General features: G+C 38.6%; 1 protein-coding gene across 5 annotated transcripts in view; it reads right to left on the bottom strand.

Annotated features, from left to right (window-relative positions):
• Positions 1-24,689, bottom strand: part of LOC126106859 (spectrin beta chain) — a 484,283-nt gene that overhangs the window by 81,258 nt on the left and 378,336 nt on the right. For all 5 annotated transcript variants that reach the window (XM_049913255.1, XM_049913253.1, XM_049913254.1 and 2 more), the window contains exons 19-31: positions 23,073-23,312; positions 21,092-21,304; positions 17,023-17,155; positions 15,536-15,654; positions 13,444-13,602; positions 12,373-12,636; positions 11,114-11,314; positions 9,580-9,696; positions 9,229-9,429; positions 6,456-6,664; positions 5,283-5,487; positions 3,045-3,239; positions 336-515 (exon numbers count right to left, since the gene is read on the bottom strand). In XM_049913255.1, the coding sequence (XP_049769212.1) occupies positions 336-515; positions 3,045-3,239; positions 5,283-5,487; positions 6,456-6,664; positions 9,229-9,429; positions 9,580-9,696; positions 11,114-11,314; positions 12,373-12,636; positions 13,444-13,602; positions 15,536-15,654; positions 17,023-17,155; positions 21,092-21,304; positions 23,073-23,312 (2,436 nt within the window). The remainder of the gene's footprint in view (positions 1-335; positions 516-3,044; positions 3,240-5,282; positions 5,488-6,455; positions 6,665-9,228; positions 9,430-9,579; positions 9,697-11,113; positions 11,315-12,372; positions 12,637-13,443; positions 13,603-15,535; positions 15,655-17,022; positions 17,156-21,091; positions 21,305-23,072; positions 23,313-24,689) is intronic.

Raw genomic sequence — 24,689 nt, 5'->3', positions numbered from 1 at the left:
TGAACTCACTGTCACACTTAAGTCTCTGTAAATTTGTAATTTCTTGTTACAGTGTGTCAATTTTTACCCCTCTATCTACATTATTCCCTGGTTTATTACGTTTTCAAATTTATACTGACTTTTTTGATCACCCGGTATGTACTTATCAGTAGTAAATCTGAACGGTTATCGCAAGACAAACATTTTTCATAAAACCAATACAAATATGACAACAAACAGCGTTATAAAAATGCAAGTCAAAAAGCACACGAAGAAGTGATGTCACAGCAACCGTTACCATTACTTTGCGAGTCAAAGAATTGAGAACAACTCTCGAGCCCCCGTGGCCCTCTTACCTGGCCACCGAGTGTCTGCAGGTCCTGTAAGAACGTGTGGTGCTTGCGCTGCAGAGCAGAAACCTGACCGGCATCACGACCCAGCTCCTCCGACATTGAGTTTTGCTTCTCCAGAATGCGGCTCAGCACATCCTTGCAGTCGTGGAAGAACTTGTGCAGTTCTCTCGACGCTTCCAGCATCTAGTTGCAGAGTAAATAACGTGTTTAGTACGTCTTCACAACAATCTCCTCGCTCTTCGAATTCTATAAAAGATAAAAGTTATTTTAATGTGGATACCTCTCAGTTCCATTTATTCGCAATCGAGGCCAAACTGAAATTTGTGACATTGAACGAGAACAAACATTGTTTTGTCAAGGGGATATCGACTAGGGACAAGTTGCCTTGTGCAGTGAGCTGAAGTGGAATACGATCTGACGTTCACACAGACAGGTGCACGTGTACAGCCAATGGCCGAGTGAGTTTACGCTGTGGTGCTGTGACTCGACTGAGCTGCAAGTTTTGCAATTTAAACTGGAGTTAGAAATATTGGTGGTATAGCGCCAGTTAAAACTAACTTTTTGCGATAAAAATACTAATTTCATGCAGAGAGGTTCTGGTGAGGAAAGAGGAGGGGTTGGGAGAATATTCCCTGTTACACTGGCAATAATACAGCAGGACCCATTTATCTGGCACCATTATGCACAAGAATTTTACTATGATCACAGTGTATTCTAAAGAAGGAAAGTTGCTAATAACTATATAAAATTTGTACCTAATAAATGAAAAACATTTCTTCTTAGTATTGAAAATCATTTCTGCATGACTCTGCAAAGTATTTTTTTTTCTTTTTTTTTCCCTTAACTGGTCTCAGTGGAAAGTGATGCAGCACAATACAGTATGACAATAGAGTGTCATGTTGTATAGTTAACATTGCTACTGTTTTGTTCATTTAATTTTAGAAAACAGTAAAATTGCTTTTTCAGGCTGTTCCCACTTAAATAGGCACCCACAAACACTTAGAAGTGGTTGCAAGAAATGTTTGAATACAAACGACATACATTAAAGGTAGAAATTGTAAACTTAATATTATTAATTATGTGAGGCATATTTTGGTTAAAGGAATTTATAATGACACCACTGATGCTCAAGATGGCAATGACAACTTTTAACTGGAAGAGATTTATGTATATCAGGTGGCTCTAAAATGAAGGTGCATTTGGAACTGTAATGACACATTTCATGTGTTCTCTTTCTGCAACAGAATTTGTTACCACATTTTAGCATTTGTTTGGAGTCCATAATGGATCCAACAACAAAAAAACACTGCAGCTTTGGTGAGAAACATGATGTCAATGTGGAAGAGAGAATATGCAAGAAGAATTATGATCTGCAAGACTGGAGTAGTCAGTTATAACATAAAACATGCTGTTTACTTACTGACTCTTCAAATATTCATTGTCTTCTACTGTGTCACCAGTACCTAATTGTGGTGACAAGACTTATTACAACAATTATATCTGTGTCACTGCAAACACTAATTACCATTTTTATATTTTTTTATGAAGGCTTGTAAATTTTAATGTACTTTTATTATCATCATCAAATCAAATTTTTGTTGTTTTAAGAATTTATATGGCATATCTTTTATGAGAAATTAAATTATCTTTGTTTCCACAATAGCGAGCATAAAATGATTGCTATGATAGGCAGTAGTTTGTAATGCCAGACAGCCTCACAGTCATGTAACTGGATGGTTATGGGATCAGTGCCAAACACAAATTAATGTATTCCACACTGAAGGAAGCCACTCAACGAACTTCTCTCACTAATCGGCGTGTATCTTTATCAATACGCATGATAGGAGTACAACTGCACCTTCAGTCCACTTAGCTTGGATTTAACTACTACTGCTTATAACTAGCATCTATTCCCAAAAGGCCACATTTCTTTTTAAAATGCATTTGCTGGTTACTTCCTGTTCTGTGCTGAAAGCACTATGTTCTGCACATCAAAAAGACATACGGCCCACCAATATTTTTCAACACTTCTGAGTTTATGAGCCTGCCACAGGATTATTCTGCTTTTCATTATAACCATTTAATATAAAATAGTGTTCAGAAAACATGAAAAAAATAAATTGCTAACATTAGGTGCTTTCTTTTCATGAATAAACTGCTTTGCTTTCCAGAAAATGTACCATTCCCTGTTTCCTACTCAGCTGCCCACCACCTTTGTTCACACATCATAAGCTTTCACAGTTGATGTTTACTTCCTTGATGAAGTCTCCTTCCTAATACTCATGCTCTAGTCTTTGACACAACTGTCCAATTTTTTGTCTTGTATTGTGTCCTCTATCTAGAAAGCTTAATCTGAGACTAAAGGGAGAAAACAGTGGTGAGGTGTTGTGTGTTAAATTCTCATTTACTGTTTCAAAAATTGATTGCTCAAACAACTTCAGTGTTGTGAAAGTGGTCACAGTCAATGATACATAGTTTTTCAAATGCCAAAAAAACTAACACTTTTCCTGGCAGCCTTAAACATTTCTTACACGAGGAGACAAAACTATACATAAAACAATACTCCCTTGGCATGAAAATCACAATGTCAACTAACTAGTAACTTTTCTTTATTTCTCTCTTAATCTTTAGTAATGTGAAAGACTTCATATGCTTCACCAGAACAATATCCTATCCCAGCTGAAAACAACCAAATACCAAGAATTGCCTCACCTGCTTCCTTGTCTCAATGAGCTCCAGCAGATCTTGCCACGCCTCATTCAGTCCGTCCTTCCATTCTGCAATGGTGGCGGAGTCACTGTGGCCCGCTCCGATCAGCTGGTCGGCAATTCCGTTCACGGCAGACACTCTCTCACTGCCGATCGCTTCTGTGTCACGAGCGAACTCCTTGAAGCGTTCCCACAAAAGCTGCAACAAAGTAGCAAGTTACGCTTTATTTTTGGTGTTGCCAAACACACCAAAATTTTTACGAAAAATAAAGGTAAAACAGGGAAAGGGGGGCAGGGGAAGAGGAGGAGCAGGAGGAGCAGGAGGAGGAGGAGGAGGAGGAGGAGGAGGAGATGCTACCACAAACTGCCTGAACGATAACATTCTGCCATGCAGGTTGTCACTGAATGAATCAAAATACCCTTTTTATTTTGCTTTCATTGCTGTGCAGATTCATCTGTGAATCAATATTCAACATTCAAATTGTTGAAATCCATATCACGTGTAATATGATTAAAATACAAAACAATTGGTTGTTTCGTCAACAGAATTTAAGAGAAAACTTGCATACAATACATAGCATATCAAATAACTTGTATACTATATATAGCACTGTGAGTAACATTCTGTGGTTACAGTCCAAAAGTTAATGAAATCAGAGCTTTGAATGGCCGGCATAGTATGCAACAAATTAAACTCAAACACAGGATGATGAAAAACAGCCCGGTAATACAGCCCCAGCATGACAGATAACATAAAACCGAGAAAATTTTTTTTAATAACCACAGGTCAGAAATGCAGTATTATGGAACTGTGACCGTAAAATGACAGCCAATCAGTGATGAATGTGCAGAGTTTGCCCGGTAAGTGAATATGTACACGTATGTCTAATAGTTTGGTTTTGTTCAACCAATCAGCTGTTGTCATTTCTTCAAAGTTGTCCTCCTTAAAGCGACTTTAGAGGCATGAAATGTGAGCATCTGCCATAAAAAGTCTGGTTTTGGAAACAAATGGAGTGTTTAAAATATAATTTATGTTTTCTTTTCAGCCATTGTCTTCATTCACACTCACACTCACTAATCAACTGTATTTGCTTAAAAAAAGATTCATCCTCATTCTCAGTCTCAGTACATTAGCAAAAAGTAAAACATTTAGCCTTTAGATTTCATCATCAGTAGCACTGTAGATATATACAGACTGTCTCACTGCCGTGCTGTTTCAACATTACCACTCATTATCTTAAATTAGTTTTAGTGTAGTCAATTAGTCAAGCTTTAGCCAGTAAACTTCACAGATAATTCACGTCTAACATATCAGCCGTGGATAGGAATTTACAGTTTGCCTAGTTTTTATTAATCAGCTGAAATCATTACATGCAGTTAATTCATACCCCAGTCTTTCAACGCAGCAAGAATTAGCTGGGACAAGTTAATTCAAATATATACACTTCATGTACTCACTGCCAATCGTGCATATTTTTATGGACATAGTCCGATAATGGTGAATCTTTGACACAGAGTTACCTGGAAAATTTTGCTCGAATCAACATTCCCAACCCCTGACCTGTAATTATCATCTACATCTACATCTACATCCACATTCCGCAAGCCACCTGACGGTGTGTGGCGGAGGGTACCTTGAGTACCACTATTGGTTCTCCCTTCCGTTCCAGTCTCGTATTGTTCGTGGAAAGAAGGATTGTCAGTATGCCTCTGTGTGAGCTCTAATCTCTCTGATTTTATCCTCATGGTCTCTTCGCGAGATATACGTAGGAGGGAGCAATATACTGCTTGCCTCCTCGGTGAAGGTGTGTTCTCGAAACTTCAACAAAAGCCCGTACCGAGCTACTGAGTGTCTCTCCTGCGGAGTCTTCCACTGGAGTTTACCTATCATCTTCACAACACTTTCGCGATTACTAAATGATCCTGTAACGAAGTGCGCTGCATACTGCTTATCTCTACTTTTTGTATTCATCATCATCATCATCATCATCATCATTATCATCTAAATATTCCACTAGCAGAATCTGACCATCAGAAATGAATCATTTATGTAAATATCTTCGTCTTTGAACATTTTCCAGACCAGTATTGCAGTATTTCACTAATAAATATTTTTAATAATGCTGGTGGAAGGCAACAACCTCTCCCGAGGGCCTTATTTACATAGAAGTGATCCAAAAACCTTATGTATATTTCGAATCCAGTTCAAAATTTATTTCTGTAACTGCAGGACAGCACTCACCGTAACATGGTCATAATCCTGGCCCAACTCGTGACTGCCAGCAACGACTTCCCTCTCCGCTATCCACTGCTCGAGGTCATCGACCTCGCGGTTCAACATGAACAGCTGCAAAGCCTCCTCAAGCTTGGCACGCCGCTCGCCAGCTAAGTCTTTGAGGCCGGCATACAGCTTGTCTACCTGAGACTGCTTCACTATTATCTGGTCACTGCAACACCACAAACAGTCTTCAGTAATACTTGGGTTTAGTTAAGCAGGCATTAATCTTTGCTTCCTGTATGTTTGGCCTTTATATTGAATGCAGACAGGTACTGGCATATTTTATAGTTACAATAAAACAGATTTGTGCTAAGCTAGCCAAACATTTCAGATGTTCATAGATTACGAAATGGAAGCAGGAAAAATAAAATGAAATAGTCTATAAATACTACGAATTATGGCATTTATTATGCAAAGCATACAAGCTTATTTCTTGAAAATTGTGTCAGAAAGATGCAATTAATTTAAATTGGTGCACTGATGTAACTGCAAACAGTTGTGACATGTTCATCAAAGCAAGGCTCACAAGAAATACTTATTGAAAGCGGCTGTTATTACGAAGTATTGCATAGTCTTTGACACATTTTGCCACCATCAGGCAGTTCTGTGTGTACTGTGTATTGTTCTAAATGACACATTTTCTTTGCAACTAAAGTTTCATTTTGTGTTGTTATCTTGTTTGTTTTATTGCTGCATTATTATTCAGTAGTAGTGGGCTAAAGTAAAATTCTTTGTTAGAAATCGGTCCTTACCAGTGAAAATCACAGAATTTAACTGAAAGCCAGAACAATGGAAAAATCCCAGTCTTCCCCCCCAGATGAAAATATTTCTGTTTTTCCTAGATTTCTTCGTTGCCCCAGGGCACATACACCCTGTGTACTTTAATGTTTCATGTGGGTTGGATTGCTTCAAGGATGTCTTAAGATCAAACTGTATAATTTTGAAATATATCATGTGAATTAAATACATTAATGAAGTGGAATGGATTATCCAATAACAGTGCATTAATATTCACAGGCTTTTTCATAATGGAAGTGATAGTGGTGATTAGAATACATATCATTAGTAACTGCTTTGAATTTCTTGCACTCAATACAATTATGTTGACGACTGGTTCACACAATTGAAAATAGGTACCTGTCTGGGTGTTGTTCCGCCGTGAGCTGCCGTGCAGTTTCACCCAACTGGCGAATAGTCTCCGCATAGTCTTCGACTGCGAGTTCCAGAGTCTCGTGTTTCTTCATTAAGTTCTGAGCAGAAATCTCATCTTTCCCGCGGTCTTCTACCATCATGTACAGCTCCTGCTCACTCATCCAGGATTCGGCTTCACTTGCATCGAAGAAGTACTGTAAATACGACAAGGCACATTAAAGATGTTTTGGACACTTCAGAAATGAATTCCTCAAATGTGCAGGGGAAGTATCACCTAATATATTTTTGTGAAAGTACAAAATGATGCTGTACAGACCTCTCATAGACTATATAAATCTAACTAAGAATGATATTTGTTTCATTGACAGAGATAGAGAATGATCTTTCTGACACCTCTTTTGCTCTTTTTGCATCTCTAGATCTCAAAATGTCCCAAATTTAATACCTGATCTGGAGAAAGCCATTCTGACGGTTAAATGTCATATTGCTACAACTTGAATATGCAAAACAATTAGGACTGTAACGATGAATTTTTGGCACTTCGTTTACATGGCTAGCAGCAGCTACTTGTGAAATACTTCAATTTTCCCTCCAATCATTAATTAATTTTTTCTTGATTACCTTCAAGCAATTAAATATGTCTAACAAAACTATACCTCAAAGTGGTCAATTAGTACTCCATTTGTCCATTTCCCACTCTTTGCCTGGGTATGAAAATATGGACAAAAACCCACTGTGTAATTTATAATGGGTGTTTTCGCTCCACTCAAACATTTGATCAGAAAATAATAAACCAACAGTTGCAGCTCTCAGAATGACAGGTTCTATCTTGAGTGGCACAAGGAAGAAAGTATTGGAGGAGGTAAGAATAGGGGTGGGAAGGAAAAGGAAATGTCGGAAGGGTGATGGGGGAAGAGGGGAGGAGATGTTAGAAGTTATTCAGGATCAAGTCTGAGAGGGACCTATGCATGAAGAGGAAGAGGGCATATATAACACTCGGGAAAATGAGAGAAGTCACAAGTGGCAGAGAAAGTTGTGGGAAGTCAAAGTGAACTAACAAAGAAATAAGGTTTCATGCATCAAAATGCCACCGTTCATGATGTCTTAAGTATCCTTAAGGTTATAACCATTAGGATCAAGTAAACCTATGTAACATAAAATTGTGTCCCTAATGAAAGAAGAGTTGAATACTGCTATTCAGTTTCTACAAACCATCGAAAACTTACCAGATCAGCAGAGAATTTCTAAGAGTGAATGTTTATAAGGTTATAAAGTATATGGGTGTGGCCTCAATGTTTCTTCACCACTGCCAGACAGCAGTAGAGGTGTTATTTAACAAAAGTGTGACACGATGCAAGGCGTCAATGTGGACAGATACAGATGCATCATCATTGTCCAAATAGAAAATGTTCATGCAAACCACCTGTTACAAGAATATGTGGCTAATGTGTTATGTACCTACAACATTCTGTGGCACTTCAATCAGTGAAGCCCCAGGGCAACTATCACTATGATCTTATAGCGGAAAATCTTCCGTGCCAACACAGGTCAGCTAACAACAAGGAGAGAGGAATTCTGTCATCCTGCGGCTTCCTCCACCACGCTGAAGCAGAAACACAAATGATTCCTGCAGAGTTTCAAATGGAAGGCAGTAGATTATCCACCTCATTAGCAGATTTAGTATTGTGCAATTATCATATGCTCGTTAACACAAAGTAGGGACAAAGAGTACATCACTTCGTCATTAAGGAACTGCAGAGAAGCCCAAGGTTGAACAGAAAGGTGGACAGCTACTGTGAAATAATGTGGGCATATTAAAGCCACAGTTTGACGAATGTTTAAATAATTCCAGAAATTGTGTGAAGAAGAATTCCTACAGTCCCTTAATGGTTCCCAATGAACATTCTTCCTTATTATGAACAGTTTCACTTTTTGGTTTGCGATAGCCCTCTGAAGAACAAGGGGCAGCAGACTTCGGATATGAAGTGTTATGAAATTTATGAACCCAACCACAGGAACGTACAGGACAGGAATGTTATTTGAGAACAGAAGCACAGGCTACCTAGTAGGACAAGCCACACACATTGTATCTGCTACACTTCTGCCTACATCTGGTGGCTCCCAGTAATGATCAATGTCACTACCTCACGTAAGAAGACTCCGAGCCCTCCCTCTGTCGTCGACAAGAATACAGAAGAACCAATCTCTTTCCATACATAATATTATCAAACACCGAGGTTCTATAACCCAATTGAAATCTCAAACCATTCTAGAGCATTGCCACCAGTCTGTCAGCCAGCCTCTCAATTCTGTGTCAAGCTGGAAACTGGCGTGGTTGTCTCGATCCGAGTGAGGCTTCTCTAAAACCAAAAGCCCTTCCTCGCATTTCTTGGTGCAGATTGAGTAGAATCAGGAGTGGCACAGGACAGAGAGCTGCAGCCCTCTACAGTTGAGGACAGTCGGACTCAGCTGTGTCTGCAGTGTACAGTGTCACATACCTCCGTCTACACGACACGCTTTCGCCGAGTACCTAGCTGGCTCTAAAGCGATCGAGTGGCTGGAAAACCTGACCACTGACCTTTGATTTTCTGTCTTTGTTTGTTTAACTGGTTGTTAATAATTTTTTGTTTACGATTATTAATTTGCTCGCAACTGTCTACGAGCATCAAACATTAAGTAAATAAATATATACCTTGCACTGACCACACTGCAGAACACGTGGTAGTCAATTTCTGCAGATGACCTCTACACGACTCACCTGCTGGGCTTTCTCCGACTGCAGAAGGTGCTTTCGCCGATTCTCCATGGCGTCCTTGAGAGCTTGCCATTTCTCCTGGAGCTCTTTGATGCGACCTGCAAATTCTTCGGCATCCTCGTGTCCTTCGTCTATGAGCTTCTGCCCGTTGCTACACACCAGGTTGATGCGTGGTTCGTGGTTCTCCACTTCTGTGCGCAATGACTAAAAGAGAGAAAGAGAAAACTGTATCGCTTTCTGAAGAATGTGCTTGTGACATAACATTAGTGGATTGTAAGCTGTATATACCACATTTCACACGACTATCTCAATCCTGCAAGTAACAACTGTCCTACGTAATAAATTCCTACATACCTGGTTCTTCTTCTTAAGCATATGCACATTAAACAGGCTATTTCCATACTCCGTTGATGTTGCCTGAGGCATTTTCTCTGCTATCCACAGTTTCTCATCCTCCACATCTCGTCGGAACTGTAACAAAAAGAAATTAAATAATGAACTGCTACATTAAGCCTTTCTTTTATTTTAACTACATATATGACAATAATGATTAATGGAAAATCTCATATAAAGATGTGAAACAAATACTAACAAAGAGATAGAGTGGCTGGCCAGTACTTACCTCAGCTCAGTACAGCCGATAGATACACATAAAACAGAACCAAAAATTACATTCCTAGCTTTCGGAACAAATGTTCCTTTATCAGGGAGGAGAGAGGGGAAAGAAAGGGAAGAAGGGGAAGAAGGGAAAGGAGGGAAAGGAGATTCAGTTACTCACAACCCAGGCTATGAAGCAACAGGGAAAGGAAAATAGGGAGGGTAGCAAGGATGGAGGCATGGTTGTCAGAGGGAATATCTTTGGCTTCCCTCTGACAACCATGCCTCCATCCTTGCTACCCTCCCTATTTTCCTTTCCCTGTTGCTTCATAGCCTGGGTTGTGAGTAACTGAATCTCCTTTCCCTTCTTCCCCTTCTTCCCTTTCTTTCCCCTCTCTCCTCCCTGATAAAGGAACATTTGTTCCGAAAGCTAGGAATGTAATTTTTGGTTCTGTTTTATGTGTATCTATCGGCTGTACTGAGCTGAGGTAAGTATATGACAATAATAACTAACTTACTTTGAAAAAGAGTAAACAATTTTTTGCCTTCCCCCTTAAAGTCAAGCTTTCAATTCCGAATCAGTTTCTTATTCCACATTCTACTATATAGGGAATATTACGACACAGTTCCATCTTGTGTGCATCAGTGTATCCAAAATGTCCTAAGTAAATTCCAATTTTTACAGGAAGGTTCATAACATTAGATATAACCCACACTTCAAGTTCCAATTTAAAACCTCCACTACCAGTGAAATTATACAGCCATACCATGATTAGTTTGGTTTCTGTTAAGATGTTTTAATAATATCTGTTATAATAGTTCAATGTGTAAAGAGGAGTTATTGAGTAAATATCTTCTCCCAACTTATCTCCGCACCTATTTTGACTACAGTAATGAATGCATTGTTGGATATATTGAAGTTTACTACAAAATGATAACAGAGATTACTTTTCAAAATCCTGCAAGATGATCTGATGATCATTTTGGTATATTTTAATGGAATTCGAAGGAGTATAATTGTTTTTTTTTTTGCCAACTGTCATTACATTAATTTCACAAGATGTTCAAGTGATCACTCACAATCTCAATGTAAGAAATGATAGCCAGTTGCCTATACTTGTAAGCTCTTATGGTTGAAGCACTTTTATGACAATGGCATCACAAAAATTGATGAATCACAAGGGTAAACAACAAAGAAACACTCTTAAAATTAAATTAAATAAGAACCCAGAATAACATTGAGAAGGACATTCAATACACATTTAGAGAACCTCTGGGCATGGATACAGACCTGGAAGGCCTCTTTCTTCTTCTCCAGCTGCCTCTGCCTCTCTAGCAGAGGCTGCTTCAGCTGGGCGAACCTCTTCTCCACTTGCATCTTCTTGGCAACAATGTCGCCCATCTTCTCTGGAGCAGTCTTCTGCAACTTCTCTGCTTGGGTTTCCAGGTCTGTTACTTGCTTTGCCTTCACAGCCATCTGTGTTTCGATCATCTGAAATATGAACAACAAAAAAAGTTAATTTAGTGTGATGACAATTCCTGTCCACACTGTATTCTTGCCCAAGATGAGCAGAACAAAGATGATTCGATTAAAAAAAAAAAAAAAAAAAAAAAAAAACAACACACACAACTTATTCTACCCGCAATTTTTGCACGTTTTCTGTAAAGAAAATTTACTTGTCACTTGTAATCTTAAGAGCAAATCAATGTGTCATTTTCACAGTGAGTAGCAATCTATCATTTTCATAACATTACTGATACAATACATTTAGTGACATATTTCACAAACAGAGCCTATTAAAAATTGTAAAACTTTGTCAGTCTTCAAAATACATAATTATCAAAGATTTCTTATGGTGAGTGTGTAGAGACCCTTAATGCGAACTTCATAAATGAGACATACTGTTTATTGTTTCAGTTTATACGATTCATCAATGTATAGAATTCACCGTTTTATAACCTGACGTAGCAGACAAGTAGCTAGCCACGACTGCTGACCATCGTCTGTGAGTGGAGCAAGCTCTCCACAAACAACCAAGGAATGTCATGGAGGAGTCAAGTTTCACGTTGAAGACATTCTAACACAAGTAATGGTTTTCAATGTCCATCTATACCCCGCACTACAAAAAATAGTTTACACTATCATTTCCTTGCGCGAGTATTTTATTAACTGGTAATCTTTAAGCTGAATATCAGTGAATCTGATTTTGTGGAGATACAGTACTAACAGTTTCTTCTTTTCTGAGAAATCCAAAACTAGGTGCACAGTTAAATACTGAATGGATACAAAAAAGTAATTAACCAGACTGGTCTAAAAACGGATCTGGTTTAATGAAATCTATTGTAGCCTTGGAAAGGATCTTTGAAACATTAATATATACCTCATATTACATTCCTCATACATCTACATGTGTGTTTGAAGGACGCATCATCATCATCATCCTCCTCCAGATTGTAATAATTAATCCTTCATTTCAAGTTTATCACATTGAAGTGTGTGTTTTGTTTTCACCTATAAACACACAAAAATACAAATAAAAAATCCCGTACCTGCTGCTTTTGCATGAGGATGTTGACAGAAGCCAGGTCTGAGCCTGTGTCCGGGCCTTCTATCTGTTTCTCGAGCTCGTCCATCCAGGTGTCGATGTCATCACACGTCTGGTGCAAGAGAACTTCCCTATTAGCATCAAAGAGGCGCTCGCCCTTCTCTCGGGTTGTCTCCTCCAGTTTATCAAAGTGGTTCCCAAGCTCCTGCACTTTCGGTTCGACGAGTTCCGCAAGTTCAGGTTTCTCTTTCATCAACTCTGCTGCCGCCTGAATTAAAGTAAAGTGAAGGCATTAAGTTACGGACACAGTAGTTACTCAACACCGCTAGAAAAATGTTCTCACATGGAAGATGTAAAACTGGTAAAACCATTTCATGCCTTCCTCCACCTCAACACTCATTCCTCATATTAAACAAAAAGGAAACATTACTCTCCTCAAAAAAATTGCAATATTATGATAGAAAAATGGACGGGGTTGGGGGTGCATGGGGAAGAAGGCGGAGACATTTCAGCTATAGCAAACAACAGCAGAAGTTAACTGCTGATGCTAAGCAGTGGGATTTGCAGTGGCAGAGAGAGAGGGAGGAAGTAAGTGAGTGAGTGGGGGGGGGGGGGGGGGGGGGGGGGTACAAAACCTTATTTATGTGAAGAAATTTCTTCAACAGTTACTTAAAGTGCCATTATTTTATGAAATGTCACACACAAACAGACAACAGTCTGTTAGCATTATGGAACATAGCATACAGTTTTCAAATACAATAGATGGTTCCAAATATATACATATTAAATGTTCAATACAAGTAGATATAAAGTTTAATTTTTGTCTCTAAACGAATCTCACTCCAATCTCTCTCTCTTCCCTGAAAGTAAGTGTTTTGATAGTGCACACTTCTCTCATTACTGAAGATGGACTTTTTACTTGTAAGTTATGAGTACATATTTAATTGACTACAATATTTCATATACTAATTTTAATGCCACATTAAGAAAATCATCATCAGAATGTTAACAGTGAAAACAGCAGAGGGCCACTGCTATGATTAAAATGTACACATGCTATTAGAGAAATACTAGCCTCTTGTATTCTGAAGAGACGGTCTTTGTTGGAGGCGATCTCCGCTTCGAAAGCCTGGTGCCTCGTCCACTTGCTGTGTACTGTCTTGGCGCTGCGATACGTGTCATCTAGTGCCGTCACTGTCTTCTCCTGCACCCATTCTCCCAGTTCCTCGCAATCCTGAAACAAATTGAAACATTTACTTTGCAATTTAAACACCTCTGACAGTTTATAATGTATTATTCAATCTAAACGTTAAATGGACAACCTTATGAATCCGTATGTTTTATTCCTGAAGCTTGTCATTTTAGGGTTTTGACAATGATATATAATTTTCAATAGGCAGTCAACACATTTGATTGCTAATGGAAGTGTTTTGTTTCATTCTAAAACCAAACACTGTTGTTACTGGCGAGACTAATAACGTCTGACGACAATATTAAAGTGGTGGGTACTTTCTTCTTCTAAGTGATGTAAGGCAATGATTTCTCATATGAAAACAGTGCAAGTAATATGAAATAAAGAATGTGTAGCTATATGTAATGAACAATTACTGAATATGTGAGAACTTTTAACATATCTCCAAAAAAAAAAAAAAAGAAAGAAGAGGTGGGGTGGGCGTGGGGCGGAACACAACCTTGTCAAGAGATTATATACTTCTGTCACAGTGGAAAAATTTGTAAAATAATCTATGTTAACAAATTTAGATGAAAATGTTATGTAATTTGTCACAAGAAGTTGTCATAAAATTGTCAGTGTGATAAAACTAATTATTAACTATTTTTAACAAAATAGGACATATATTTATTTGCTCATATTTGCCACCTTGACAGTGTACAGCATCAGTGAACACACAAATTTGGCTACAGAGGTTATCAGTCAACTGTCACAAATTGTTTATTGGCTAAAAAACTTTTGAAATTTAAGTCAATTTCAAAGGCCCCTATTCCTTCTCAGCCAACAACTGCATCAGTACTTAGTAGGAACGAGTATCTCCTTAAAGCTCCTAATGAAGTCCTCTAGTAGGAACCTTGAGGAGACGACCACCCGAATGTACTGACATAGCAAATGACAGAAGAAATATGGGCTATTGAAATTGAATTAATGTCAAAATCAGTTTAGCCAAGAAACAACATATGTGAGCACAGACTAATAACACCTACAGTCAAATGTATCATCTGTTGAAGGATTATAAACACAGGGCTCATTACTGTCTCGTGCACAGAGTGTTCTGTAGGCTCAGTATGCATATGGTAACACTCAGTATTTTTGTTTATGAAATGCAGTATCTCTCTGTGTTATCATAAATATTTCAAATCTTACTAAGCAGAAATGCTTTTATTTGTCTCTTTAGTCATGTACAGAGTTCCCAGGCCTGAAAATCATCTCCTGAGTGAGCAAGTCAATTACGCAGTTTTTGTTTTGTGTTTATAATGCACCATTCTACAGATCATTTTACGGCATAACATTAGTAGCCTCAATATCATTACTGAAATGTGTTCAGATCTGAAACTTATTTAATATGAAAAACATGTTCAGAGAATATGTTCGGTATTATTGTAGTATACACAGGTATTTGATTCCTATAAACAGCTTTCAAACCCAATTGTTAAGTATTCCACAACCACTAGCATGCAGAATCAACAATGTAAGCTATCATACATCACCACTTTCAGTACTAATCTTTCTAGAGTTTCACTGTGATTGCAAGAGCCTTCTACTAGAAGGAGGGTCCTTCAGCTGTGCCAAAATGTTAGCAAGGCTAGTATTAAACACAGCAGAGTGCGACAACCTAAAGATATTTTTGTCTACACTGGATATCGTATAATATGAAGTTACGATGATCTCGGAACCACTACACACACTCACAAAGACCTATCAGATTAGGACACTTTCTAAAGAAGATACAATAGGAAAACCAAAATGTATGCAAGCCACACTTCTTCACATCAAACAAACAAATTTATCACAATTTCACTCTTTTCATGTAAAAATAAATACTTAATGGGCCACAATGATGACCGTCTCAAAATCTGCAAAAGTTGTAAAGAAAAAGAGTACAAGTAACTGACGAATTACAGTTACTGTCACTCGTGAATGCAAGTCTTATAACCTGTAGGAACTGGTGAAGCTGCAGCTGATCCTTCAGTTTCTCCATCTGCTCCAGAGCTTTGTTGCGGTTTGCATGGCGCCGTTCATTGATGCTGTCTGCCTTTTTGCTAACCTTGTCAGCTGGAAAATGAAAAAATAAATCTTAAGTCAAACTTCACAAACACTTCTTTTCTTTCAGACCTCTTGGAACTGTGTTTCCTTATCACAATTTACTACTACTTTCACAGCACAGTTATTCTGCAGTAGTTTATACAGAAGAATGAGGCAGTAACAGCGATGCGCTGTTATTTTACTAACCATAATAGACCAACCACCATACCCATCCTCTAGAATACGGCAAGAAGCTTAAGACATTAATTTTATTTTTCAAAAACCAAAGTTGAGAAATATTTAATATGTAAGAGCCAATACAAAATAGAACAAAAGAATTGTAACAAAAACTTCACTTATTTCTTAAGTTACTTTTGAGAATCCCTTCAAAGACACTTTCCATGTGAGTAGGATGATATGGCCAACAGGAAATTCTTTAATTCACTCACAATACAAGGCATATCCTACAAAGACATAAAATATGCTCTGGAAAGTTTTCTAAAAGACATGCACCTATATGTACAAATTTTCTAAAGTTATGTTCAAACTCTAACACTTCATAAAAAGGTTTCTAATTTTAGCATTTTGAGACAAGGTGAATATTAGAAACTATGATGGAAATTGATAAGTACATAGAGACGACATGAAAGTAGTCAAAATTTGTAAAATCATCTTAAAAGATGTTTAGAAATAACAACACATATAACTTTTATAAAGCACTGTTGTATTCTGGAAACTTTTTGAAATTGATTTTTACAAAAAGGGATTAATCTATATTTTATTTATAGATTGAAATGTACAAAACACTAAAACAACAACAGTTGTAATCATGTATGCTGCAACTCTAATGAACAAGAGGCAAGTGAAATGGTTGTATTAAAGCAACAGTCCTAGTTCCCACACAGAGAACACACATCCATTTCCCCTCCCTGCTATTCCCATGTGCTCTAGTTATATTGAGATTATCAAAAGGAGATTCAAAATGTTCAAATGTGTGTGAAATATTATGGGACTTAACTGCTAAGGTCATCAGTTCTTAAGCTTACACACTACTTAATCTAAATTATCCTAAGGACAAACACACACACCCAAGCCCGAGGGAGGACTCGAACCTCCGCCGGGACCAGGAGATTCAACCCTGATCATCTTTTTAATATGCCAGCAATCTCAGTTTTAAGGCCAGTTGGGCTGGACATACTCAGTTTCTGTACCATCTTCTGATACAACTTTTCAAATTACATTATTCTGGCTTTATTTAAGATGTTGCCTCATTGCAGTTAATCACCAATATCTCAAATCACATTAACTAACTTTTTTCTTTACGAAAATTAATCTACACACACACACACACACACACACACACACACACACACACACACACACACACACACCCCTCACCTGCAAAGTGTCCTTCGTCACACAGGCGGCTTGCAAACTGAACTACATTGTTGATTTTGTCATCATTTGCTTCCATTGTAGTAAGGAATGCCTCGTGCCTCTTAATCAAGTTCTCTGCCTGTTCCAAGTTGGTCTGCAAAAAACGTTTAACAGTTAAAGGGCATTGTGCATGACTTTTGGGTTTATGAATTAAATAACCTAGAAACCAGTATACATGATACCAGAAGAGCTGTTTAAGTGTTCAAATACAGGCACAGAGTTTACTATGAACAGCAGGCAATCTATTCTTTCCATATTATTGTTATTCCACCCTGGAATTTCCATTGTTTGTCTGAGTATTTTTTAATTAAGTATTTTTATTTTAACACTTGATATACCCATCTTACATTCAGAGCAAAACACACTGGACTCTGTATGACTCAGTCCTGAACTGTGAGGAACAAAGCACAATTATACTGATAATTTTAAGTTGAACTAGTCATTGGATGTCACCTGAGTGACAGATCCGTCAGAGATATTTCAGCACCGCTAAAACTTAAATATCTTCAACATTTCGCTGCCCTGTCAGCAACTGTATAAATATTAATTTTAATTTAAATAATCAACAGCCTCAGTTGCACCGTTTACCTAGAGTTTACCTAGATTTCAGTCGGGATAACCCAACCTTCTTCAAAAACACAGTAACTACCGTTTGTCCATAGTGGACATTGTCAAGCTAAAACTACAAATCCATAAATTATCGTCAGACTATAAAACTTATCTGGAACTGCCTCGGCACCACTTCGCGACCGCGATGCGGCAGCCACGAGTGCTGTACTGGAACTCATAATTTTAAGTATTCTATCATAAATTAAGTCACTGTGAAGTACAGTGTACTTACTACAGCTCAGTCATGGCATTTATTTATTTTAATTTCTGCAGCAACAGCAGATAATAGGAGTAGCTGTCTTAAAATCATCAAGAAACACACACTACCTCGTGTCTGGAAAGTGTGTATTTAATGTTACAATCACGTATTAACCGTATTTGGAATGAATACAGTGAAAAATAAAAAAATGGATATATTAGACAAAAATTAAATGCACAACACGTCAACAACACAATAAAAATAACATAACAGTGCTCTCAAATAAGAAACTTTCAAATTCTTTAATTTGCAAACAAACTATCATCCTTAATGTTGCCATAATTATTAACTGTTGAATTGACTGAAATGCTGAGAAATCTGAGATTATTGTACTTTCAGTTCAATAAAGAAAGCTAAACTGAACAGGCAGAAGACCTTTGTGCATCTATATAAAGATCGAAATGTCAAACCTACAATTTCCACCATCGTTTACATTAGTGAAAGATCTTGTCAAGAATCCTAGAAAATTCAGGTACTACATAAGAAATCATCAAATGAATCTAAGGCTTCTATTCAGTCACTTGTTACTCATCTTTTATGGTACCACAAGACAGTAAAAAGAAAGCCATTTTAAATTTCACGTTTAATAAATTATTGACGCAGGAAGAACAGATTGACTACACCATCAATTGATCGCCACACAAACTCCTGTACAAAGAACACAGAAAGAGACATCCTTGGCATTGAAAAGCAGCTGAAAGAGTTTAAACAAATAAATTGCCAGATTTGCACAGAATCCCAATTATGCTTTACAGACAGTACTCCAAGGAATTGGTCCCACGCATTTATCACAAATATCTGTCAGTGGAAACACCAAGCAACTGGAAAGAGGGCGGACATTTCCCATGTGTAAGAAGGATAGAAGAGCCGACTAGCAAAATTTCGTACCAATATCAATGTCAATTTGCTGCAAATTCTTGAGCATACTCTATATGTGACTGTAGTAAATTTTCTCAAGAGAAAAAGCTTCTAGCCACAAATTTAGAAACCATCACTCACATACAACACAGCTCATCGTTTTCATACAATATTATGCGAAAAATGGACAAGGGCAATAGGCAGATTCTCATATTTCTAGATTCCCAAAAAAGTTAGACACAGTGTCACACTGCAGACTGTTAAAGGACCAAGAACACGGAGTAGGTTGTTGAAGAGATGCGAGTAGCTCGAAGACTTCTAAAGTAATAGAACCCAGTAGCTTAACCCCTACAGTGAGTCAGTATTTTGCAGCCATTACTTATTGAACTGATAGCTTGGTAATTTTCACACCAATCAGCACCTGCTTTCTTTGGAACTGGGATCAATATATTCTTTAAGTCTTTAAGTCTCATACATCTTGCTCACCAGATGTACAAGTTTTGTCACTGCTGACTCTCCCAAGGCTATCAGTAGCTCTAATGGAATGTTGTCTACTCCCGGGACCTTGTTTTGAATTGGGTGTTTAAGTGCTTTGTCAAATTCATGCAGTATCACATCTCCCTTCTCATGTTCCTCTATGTCCTCTTCACTTCCATAATATTGCCTTCAAGTGCATCTCCTTTGCAAAGAACCTCTATATACTCCTTCCACCTTTCTGCTTTCCCTTTTCTTAGTATTGATTTTCTATCTGAGCTCTTGATATTAATACAGGTGGTTCTCTTTTCTACAACGGTCTCTCTAATTTTCCTGTAGGCAGTATATCTTTCCTCTAGTGAAATTTACTTCTAAAACCTTAGATTTCTCCTCTAGCCATTCCTGCGTAGTCATTTTGCACTTCCTGTCAATCTCATTTTTTTGACATTTGTATTCCCTTTCACCTGCTTCAGTTATTGCATTTTTATATTTTCTCCTCTCATCAATTAAATATCTCTTCTGTTACCCAAGGATTTCGACTAGCCCTCATCAAAAAGATGAGGTACTTTATCATCTGCTGCCTTCACTATTTCATCTCTCCAAGCTACCCATTTTCTTCTACTGTATCTCTTCCCCCTGAAACCCCCTACAACCTCTGGTACTTCCAGTTTATCCCGATCCATCTCCTTAAATTCCTGCCTTTTTTCAGTTTCTTCAGTTTTAATCTGCAGTTCATAACCAATAAATTGTGGTCAGAGTCCACGTCTGCCCCTGGAAATGTCTTGCAATTTAAAACCTGGTTCCTATATCTCTGTCCAACCATTGTACAATCAATCTGAAACCTTCTGGCGTCTCCAGGTCTCCTCCATGTATATAATTTTCTCTCAGGATTCTTAAACAAAGTGTTAACCATGACTGAATTATACCCTGTGCAAAATTCTACCAGGCAGCTTCCTCTTTCATTCCTTTCCCCCAGTCCATATGCCAACTACTACTTTTCCTTCTCTTCATTTTCCTACTATCGAATTCCAGTCCCCCATGAATACAATTATTAAGGATGAAATAAACGGACGAGCAGACAGAAGGAAAGAGGAAGCTTAGCATTTCTTAAAAAAAAATACATTGTTTTTGAGGACCAATATCAGTTTTAAAATTATCTGAGGCTGAGCAAGGATAATAACCAGCTTCTACTCAACATTGTGAAACTGATGAACAGGATACTATGATGAGAGAAAGAGAAAGAGAAAGAGAGAGAGAGAGAGAGAGAGAGAATAAATAAAATGTGTACATGCACCAAGTGCATCTCATTACCCATGGCACTTCTCTTCAAGGCTTCAACGACATAACTTTCTTGTATTACGAATAATAAATTATTTCTGTGCCCTACACTTCTCTAAAGTAGCAATTTTTGTTTACTGCTTCATCACATTTGCTCCTGTTATGACTGTCTTTACTTCTTATCTCAAAGTTTCTGTTCATGTGATTGAATAAACGGTCAATTGGTACCTGCACCATGTTGCCATATTCTACCGCCTTTTTCCTCAAAATCACTTTGCCAACACAATCTGGAAGCTGTGGAATGTGCACGAGCAGACTATTTGCAGTTTCCATTGTGGCTGAAAACAAATACAAGTAAAACTTCGGTTTCTATTTTGCGTCATCGGATGTGTTTCCACACAAGGCTATAGCCTTCAGTTCCTCACAACACAAAGAAGATGACTGGGGGGTAGCAAATTTAAGAGTCTGCGCAACTCCACAGCTTCTGGTCACTACAAGGAGTCTGTAAATAGGGGACCGAGAGCAGATTTCTGCTAAACATTTTCCACTCACCGGCGTCTCGTCCTTACTGAGCACGTGCTCCTGCTGGGCCAGCAGCACCTCGGCCTGCTTGGCGTCGCGGTCGAACATCTGCAGGTTAAGCGACTGCGACAGCAGCTGCTGCCGGTTCTCCCACATCTGGTGCAGCTCCTCCCAGCCGTCACGCAACGCCTTCAGCCGCTCCCGCAGGAACATGTACTGCGGGTCGTCCTGCGTCGAGGGCTCCTGCACACGACAGTCTGCTCAGGTCTCTGTGTCTACTTGCAAATACAGTGTAGTAAATAATGGAACAGCACAGGAGAAATTGACAACATTAAATGCTGCAGATCGATTGCGTGCCCTAGAAGACCTCTGACACTGTTATGACATTTTAGCAGTGGGGTACTGTAGATTGTATACCTCCATTCTGGTCCTTCGAGTTAGCACTATAATAAGCTAGTAGCGTGGCATACCGACTAAAAAAATAAAATATTGGCCCCCAATCTTAATGAGAGTTATTATTGTACAATGATCTGAAATCACAATATACGTAAGTAAGAAACTAGGTGGCTAAACAGGCAACTGTCAGACTACAAATCTAACGGTTCTTGTATCCAACCACCATTTGCTTTTAATTTCTTTTTCTGACACTTGCCTCTCCTTCATTTCTACCAAAGCTTAGTGCGTGTGAAATAGTTACTTTCACGTGAAATAAGAAAAACTGGTATCAATAAATGAGATGGGATATACAATTTAAATACTGACATATTCACACTCAAAAAAAAATGAAATTGCTGCACATTTTTTAATGTTATAGCTGATGGCTTAATTTTTAGTGAAGTGGTGCTCTGCAAAAAAACACATTTGTGCAGCTTGCATAAAAATTCACTACAAGTCCTGTTGAAGCATATCACATAGGTAATGATGATGATACAATGAGGGATCTACCCCATCCACAGTCATTTCTGCTCAGTTCTATGTATCCGAGACAAACACTGATTACGAGTGCCAAAATGTATGACGAACGGAAATACCAGTTGGAAAAACTGTAATATTACAGGGATATAGAACGGCTGCCCAATACTTACACCTCCTGGAGGGAGGAAGGTTGGTCAGTCAGACCCTGTGTTGAGGAAATCCCGCTGCTGTGAGGGCGTGAGGTGACAAATGTGAAGGGCAAGGGCTCAGAGATAATGAGATTGTGTCTCAAGGGCTTAAACTCTTTATTTCCACTCAACCTGTGGCCTGAATGAACTGTCCCTCCTTCCCAATCTAATCTTTTTTCTTCATGGGCAAAGGGCTAACATTTCTGAAAGCTACAATCCTTTTCTTTCTCTCTTTTGCGTCACAACAGATATTTTACCTTCCGAGGATAAGTACTGTCCAAGAATATGTCCCCTCGTGTTTTTAAAATGTACAGTAAGGTGCAATTGATAATTATAATACAAACAACAGTGCTCTAGTGCAGGTAAGTATCCTGTTTTACAATAAAATATTGGAAGGGTTGTAGTAGTTTAACATTAGGATCACCACAAACATTTTGTCATCATTACTTTCCCCCTCTACATTAATTTTTTTATTAATAAAATTGTCAATGCTTAGAACTGGAGGAAAGATTAACGGAAGGGTATATTCCACCACTACCAGGGCTGTGAATGTGCTGCATAAAAATGTAAATTGCGACGGATAAGCCAAATAAATTCTCATTATTTTTATACTGAAGCTATAGAAAAATTGTACCTCATTCCACAACCAAGGATGGGTAAGGATAAAATTAATCACTGTGGATCATTATTATGTTATTTGATGTATGATAAATTCTTCTGACAAGTTTAACAGAAGCCTAAAACTGAGTTTCGGATATTAAATAGCCTAATTTTGAATTAGTAATATTTGTTTCTAATGGTAAGGACTAATTTTTTGGCTATTTGAATTTGCGATAGAAATGACTGGTGAAACATAAACCTACTTGAGCCGAGCGTATTAATATTAAAATGGCCTCAACCGCACTTACGGCAGTGATGCGCTCTCCGTACTCCATCATCTTGGTGTAGTCGTCCCTGTAGTTGTCTATCTCCTCGCGGATGGTCTGGTGCTGGCTCAGCAGCTGCTCTGCCTCAGCCAGCGATGCTGGAGTGTCCTCAGAGGCCACGTCGGTCTGTGTCTTGGTCAGCCAGGCCTGGAAGTGGTCCAGGTCGCGCAGGAAACGGTGCAGGTCACCCGCCTCCTCCAGTTTGGCGTCACGCTCCTTCAGCTGTGTTCCACGAGAGGAAAATTAAGGACTGCCGCAGTTGTCCGTGGCAATTAACGTTATGTATGATGACAGAATAAAATTATCAAAAGATGGAACACAATGCAAAAAAAATTTGAGAGTTACAAATCGACCACAAATGTATTTGAGATTGCCAGTCTTACTCATCTGCAGTCTTACTCTTAATCTACCCCACATAAGATGATAGAATTTTTTTGCTCTAGTTTGTATGATATTTTTCCTTCAAATTTTCGAATATAAATGAGGACCCAACGGAGGGTGCATTATCAAAGCTGGAAAGTTGCCCAGATTACTGAGTCGGGTGATACTTATCATCCAGTAACTCTCTCTATTTCTTATACCTCGCCATTTTTTTTCCTTCATACCTCTTCCTTTCCCTAAGACCCTTCTGCCAGGAGGAAGAGCCATTGGCTCTGAAAGCTTGCACATTCCATAACTTTTGTGTGTGTTCTCTCCTGATACTGCTTAGTAAGTAGATTGTTTCATATGTAGAATTGTTAGTTCAAAACTATGGCTTCATCTGTTTAAAGGAGAAGGAATATACATACAGGGAGCTTCAAAAATATTTCTACAAAGTTTGGAGACAAGTTCCTTACACCAAAAAAGAACAAAAAGGTTCATACAAACATGTATACAAAAATCCATTTTCGTGTTACTAATGAAAGTTTACACTTTGGTGATTAGAGCTCATCAACACAAACTCATAACGAATGCTCAAAATGTTGTCCTCGTGCTTATAAACCTGCACACACCTGTCGAATCATGGACTGTCACACCTTTTCAGATACACCAACAGTTTCAAAAGATTTTCCAGGATTCCACGACATGCTTTTTTTTTTTTTTTTGGTTGGGTTTAAGGGCGCTCAACTGCTGAGGTCATTAGCGCCCAGTCACTGTTGTTTGAGCACATGGAATCTGGTAAAACTCAAGGGGATGGAGGGGACACCAGAAGGACCCGACAAAGATGCAGACAAAATAAGTAAAAAGATTAAATGTCCTTGGACAAGCCAGTTAAAGTTATAAAACGCAGAATACGAGCAGCTGCTCGAGCGTCATCAGCTAAAACAGCCGGTAAAGTAGATGGCAGGGACAGGACAACACGAAATTGACTAAAACGGGGACACGACAATAAAACATGGCGCACTGTTAATGCCTGACCACAAGGGCACTGCGGGGCTGGGTCACCGGAGAGCAGGTAGCGGTGGCTAAACCGGCAATGCCCAATCCGCAACCTGGTCAGAAGGACCTCCTCGCGCCGAGATGGTCGGGAGGATGTTGTCCAAGCAGTTGGTAGCGGTTTTACTGCCCGGAGCTTGTTTCCTTGGAGGGATGACCAAGCATCCCACCACAACGACACAA

The sequence above is a fragment of the Schistocerca cancellata genome, chromosome 10 (genome assembly GCF_023864275.1).
Source record: "Schistocerca cancellata isolate TAMUIC-IGC-003103 chromosome 10, iqSchCanc2.1, whole genome shotgun sequence".
NCBI classification, from domain to species: Eukaryota; Metazoa; Arthropoda; class Insecta; order Orthoptera; family Acrididae; genus Schistocerca; species Schistocerca cancellata.
Note: the sequence above shows the minus strand (reverse complement) of the source record. Positions and strands in the feature narration are given on the sequence as shown.